Source organism: Empidonax traillii, unplaced genomic scaffold, assembly GCF_003031625.1.
Source record: "Empidonax traillii isolate 1590-97213 ecotype Southwest subspecies unplaced genomic scaffold, ASM303162v1 scaffold980:size574330, whole genome shotgun sequence".
Classification (NCBI taxonomy): Eukaryota; Metazoa; Chordata; class Aves; order Passeriformes; family Tyrannidae; genus Empidonax; species Empidonax traillii.
In genome coordinates this window covers 110,995-116,006 of record NW_020956173.1, presented here as the reverse complement: position 1 = coordinate 116,006, position 5,012 = coordinate 110,995, and the positions used below count along the sequence as shown (strand labels likewise).

General features: G+C 50.3%; 1 protein-coding gene across 10 annotated transcripts in view; it reads right to left on the bottom strand.

Moving 5' to 3' along the window:
• Positions 1 to 87: 87 nt before the first annotated feature.
• PFKFB3 (6-phosphofructo-2-kinase/fructose-2,6-biphosphatase 3) overlaps positions 88 to 5,012 on the bottom strand; it is a 20,182-nt gene continuing 15,257 nt past the window's right edge. The window contains exons 11-14 of one of the 10 annotated variants that reach the window (XM_027903534.1): positions 4,805 to 4,975; positions 3,697 to 3,719; positions 1,882 to 1,932; positions 88 to 739 (exon numbers count right to left, since the gene is read on the bottom strand). In XM_027903534.1, the coding sequence (XP_027759335.1) occupies positions 733 to 739; positions 1,882 to 1,932; positions 3,697 to 3,719; positions 4,805 to 4,975 (252 nt within the window). In that variant the 3' untranslated portion in view covers positions 88 to 732. Of the gene's footprint in view, positions 740 to 1,877; positions 1,933 to 3,692; positions 3,720 to 4,804; positions 4,976 to 5,012 lie in introns of those variants that run through there. The other 9 variants (XM_027903536.1, XM_027903538.1, XM_027903537.1 and 6 more) reach the window with 9 other exon arrangements.

The window sequence follows — 5,012 nt, the reverse complement described above, 5'->3', positions numbered from 1 at the left end:
AAAAAAAAAAAAAAAAAAAAAAAAAAAAAAAAAAAAAAAAAAAAAAAAAAAAAAAAAAAAAAAAAAAAAGGAAGAATGGGGTTTGTGAGTTAAACCCAGCAGTGAAGGAGTTCACACAGCTGCCTTCCTGGTGCTCGCAGACCTGGGTGAGCTGGGCTGGCGTGTGCGACAGGCTGTAGCGTGGGTGAAGGACTGCAGCAAAGCTTGGGAGGAGCTTATCAAGAATCATTAATAATAATAATAATAATTAAAAAAAATATAATGCAAAAACCCTTTGCCCACCCTCCCTTCCCCCTGTTTCTCCCCGCACCATCCACATATATACACGCCCCACCCGCAGACAGGTGGGTACCAATCATCTATACAGAAGATCAAAACCGCTTAGAGAGGAAAAATTAAAACTCCTGTGCGCTAGAAAGCACTTTACAGCTTCGCTAGGACCCTACAGGACGCTGGAGAGGAGAGCAAACGCTGCAGCTGAAGAGCTGGTGGTGACCCCTCCGGAGGGGAGCTCAGCTCCTCTCCTCCGCTCTCCTGCATCCCTCCCCCCCGCAGCAGAGCGGTTTGCGGATGAACGGGCGTGAGCAGGAACAGCCGAGGGTCGCCCTCGCCGCAGACGGGGAGGAGACCGGTGGATAAGCAAGCTTCGGGAACGGCGGTGGGATGGGAAGCTGGCGTCGCCGGCGGCCTCGCGACAGTGCCAACGGAGTCACGACGGCTTCTGCGAGTTGTTCATGTTCTGGAACGAGAGGGGAAGGAGAAGGGGTTGAACTTGGGTCAGACCTGCAGTGTCTTCTACATACACATCAACACGGGGATGGAGTGCGGGGTAACAAAGCCACACACAGGTCACTACGGAAGCAGAGGAGAGGACACTGTCCACCCAGGGAGAGGGGTGACCCTGAAATCAGCTCAGTTGGTTGGAACACGGTGCTGAAAACACCAAGGAAGTGAGTTCAATCCCTGTGTGGGGCATTGGCTTAAGAGTGGGACTCGACAATCCTTGTGGGTCCTTTCCAACACAACATCCTGTGATTCTGTGGGGGGAGGATATGCTGACTGGCCTCCCACATCTACCCCCTCAAGCATCGCCTGGCTTTAACTACAGGGTGGGAACTTGACAGAGACATCCCTAAAAACTGAGCTAAATCCAAGGCAACTCTCCCACCCCACCTGGTTCGCACTCCTGAAGCTGCTCTGTGGTCCGTGCAAGGCAAGGTGACAGAGGACCACGGTGTTCAGCCAAGGAGCCGAATTAAACATCTCTCTTGCTCCCCTTGAGGGTGGGTAGTGTCCCCCCTTCCTGCCAAGGGCAAGGTCATTGTTTGTCCATCCTTGGCACTGACAAGAAGAGGCAACTCCCACCAGCCATGCCAAGAAGGTCCCCAGCATGGGGACCAGCCACCACCAGTGGTGTGGCAGGAGCAGACACTCCCCCAGTGACAACCCCATGAGGTTTCATGGGCCCTAGAGACGCTCTAGACACAGCCCTGATACAGGGTGACAACAGGAACCCACCAGTGTGTGGTGGGAACCACAAAACCAGAGACAATCAGCTGAACACAAGCAGGACCAGGCCCAAGGAAAGCATCTGCTCAAGGAGAAACCCAGGGGAGATGACCACAAGGACACTTCTCAACTCACAAAACTACACAAAACAGGGTAGGGGAGTGAAGGACTAGGAAACAGCTAGGAAGGCTTCAATTTTTTGGAGGAGGTTTTTTTTTTTTTTTTTTTTTAATTTGATTTGCTTTTTCTACCTAAGTTGCCTCTTAAAAGCACCAGGAATCCCAGTCATGCTACAAGGCAGAGCTGCTCTCTCTGTTATCTAAGGAGACAGAAGGAGGGTCAGGAAAAGCCACATGCACCAGAGCCATTTACCTTGGAAATATTAGTAAAGAGAAAACTTTGAGAAAGTGACAAACGGGTCTTCTTCAAGCATGAAAAGTGAAGGGGAGAAGAAGGGAGGGGATCAGGTGGTTGTTAAAAAAAGTGCACTTTGGATCACAAACCAAGCAAAAGGAAATCATCACAGCAGGTAGTCCCACAACCCCAAACCAGCTCAATCCCACAGGCACATCACCTGCCTCTCCAGGTGTCCCCTGATCCTCCTGGATGGGAATCAAGACCCCCAGTAGCAAAGGTTGATGCAACAAAACACCCACTGCCAACCCAGTTCCCTGGTGCAAACTGGGAATGAGGTACCTTCCACCTTCCCTGACCCCATACAGGTGGTGATGGGACAAAGTGAGTGACCAAATGTAAGACACACACAGCCTCTGAGAGTTAACAGCAGCGTACATGTCACCAAGCCTTTAGTTTGGGGAGTCTTCCCGGGTCCCACAAAAGCAGCCTTTCCTTGGAAGTCCCAGACTAGCAGGTGAAGGCAGCTCCCAGCAGCTGGAGATTTTAAACTTGCTGCTGCCAGCCTACACCTGGGATGGGCAACCATCACTGCCTGCTCCAGCAGAGCTCTTGGTCCAGCTATATCTGACACAGCCACCCCCCAAACTCAACACCAAGGAGTGTTTTCAGTGCCCCAGCCAGCACTGAGGCATGCAGTGCTTTTTATTGCAATACAGATCAGGGAATAGGTGGATGGAGGGGGATGGACCAAAAAAAAAAAATACCAAACAAACAAAAAAAAAAACAAAACGCATTCAAAGCAACCCAAGAAGACCCAAAATTTCATCAGAGACTTTTGTGCCCATGAGCAGCAAAGAAAGGAGCACAGGCATGCAAACCATGCTGAGCAATTCATCCTCTACATTGGCCCTAGAAGCACAATGATCTTCCCCAATCCAACCTCCAGCAAAGCCAAACGAATTCCTAACTTCCCTTTTCGAGAAAACTTTTACTCTAGAAGACCACTGGGCACTACTCCAGTCCCAACTCAGCCCCAAAGTCTTTTCAGTCTTTGAGAAGACATTTGAGCCCAGCTCAACAACTGCTGCACTCTCAAGTCAGTGATGTAGCACAAATTGAGTCCAAAGGCTTCAAATTTACCCAGAAGCTGTTCTGACCCTATCACTCAAGGATCTAACAGCACTAAACCAAATTGTCAAAGTCTTGATTACTCATAATTAATACATTAAATGCTCAAGGTTTTTAGCTTTCTAAATAGAGATAAAGAAGGACAATTTGCATCTACTCTGCCCCGTGACATCTGGGCTGACTGTTCCCAAAATCCAGGTTTGCAGAACTGCAGATGCCTGGTCCTAGGACCACTCCAGCTCCAGAAGACACACTCCTGAGAAGGTCAGAATCTTCTTCGATACCCCTCTGGTGCCATCACTCACAGACACAACTCTGAGCCCTGGGGAAGGACAGACCACCCAGGCCTGTCACCTACAGCACAATTTGCCATCACAAACGAGACAAATCCAGGAAAATCCAGGAAAACCATCCCATTACTGTCCAGGAAATGTAGGCATCATCAACAAAATGCAAGTGATAACTTGCTTCATTCCACAACAAAATTGGCACATTTAATCAAGTTAGGATATTCAGGGGCTGGATAAAGCAGCATCCATTGCCTCCTCTTCACCTTTCCTAAGGCAAAACCCCCCCCAAAACAGAAATATTAACTCCAGGAAGTCCACGCCCCAGCCAGATTTCCCGACAAAACAACCAGTGGGATGGCAAGAGACATGGAAAAGGGGTGGAAGGGGGAATAAGACGCAAGAAGGTACTTACAGGCATGCCTTCCCTAGTAAAGGCTGCAGAGAGACAGAGAGAACGGAGAGAGAGGTGTCAGTAACGCCATGCCAGACTGGGCAGAGGACAACGGATGGCACCCGACAGCCAGAGCTTCCAAACCCGGAGCCAGCAAAGGGTTTTGTGCAGGTCTCAACCGGCCCAAGCAGACCCCAAAAGCTGAGAGACAGACTGGGCTGTCCCACTTGGTGCTTGCTGGGGTGGGAGGCTCATGCAAAGCAGCCACCAAGCAGAGCAATTGGGGAGCGCAGAACCATTCCTAACCTGCCCGGGATCTGGCTGACAAGGGGCAAGAGGATGCCAGACAACACGAACAGAAAGAGAGGTTTGGCAAGACAGTGAGGTCCAACAGGCAGCTGGTGGGAAGGGCAGCATGGCAAAGCAGCTCCCATGCTGCTTCTCCAGTACCATCCCAGTTCCTTAATGAGCTCAGGGGAGGGAGTTTGTTCCTGGAGAAGCGTGCACTCAGCAAGGTCTCTCTTCCTACATCTCTTCACGGGCAGGTGAAAGAGGAGAGGGTACATGAGCACCACGGCAGCCACCCAAAGGGTTTCACTCAGATTCACCACACCAAGATCACTTCTACTTAATTTTGGTCCATTTTGCCTATTGTTCCAGGAAGGAGATCCCTCCAGCCAAAGACGAGTCTCGGCAGCTCCGTCTCGAGGGAAGCACAAAAACATTTGGCTTTATTGCAACACCCAGGTCTGCACTGGAGGGGAGCACACCCAGAGGGGAAGGCACGAGCCCTTTGGTCCTGCTCCCTCTAGAAATGTAGCTCCCTGGGAGGCTGACACCACGATGCTGGATAGTAAAGGCACTAAATTATTAACACTTTGTGGGAGTGTTCATGATGCGTTCAAAACCCAAGAGAGGATCAACAGGGACCCTTCGCCGGGCGCTCCCGAGACCAGCCCAAGGCAGGGAGGGACAGCAGCCATGGGAGGAAGATGCATCTCAGAGACAGCAGCACAGGTTGTGGCAAGTGCAAGCAGTTCCTCAGCTTCAGGAGTGACAGGAGGACAACAAACGAAACAACGAGAACAACAACAAAAGAAAAAAAAAAAAAAAAGAGAGTTCAACTAACTTGTCCCGGCATCTGCGTGGGCACTTCCTGAGGAACACAGCCTGGCAGGGCGGAAGAAACAGCCACATGCTCCTCAAAGCTGTTGATGCGAGGTTTTTTGGTGGGCTCTGGGCTTGCTAGAGGGGTAACGCTATTACGTCTCATGAGCGGGTTAGGTCCCTTCTTTGCTTCCTAAATTAAAGTGAGACAAAGAAAATAAAAGTAAATA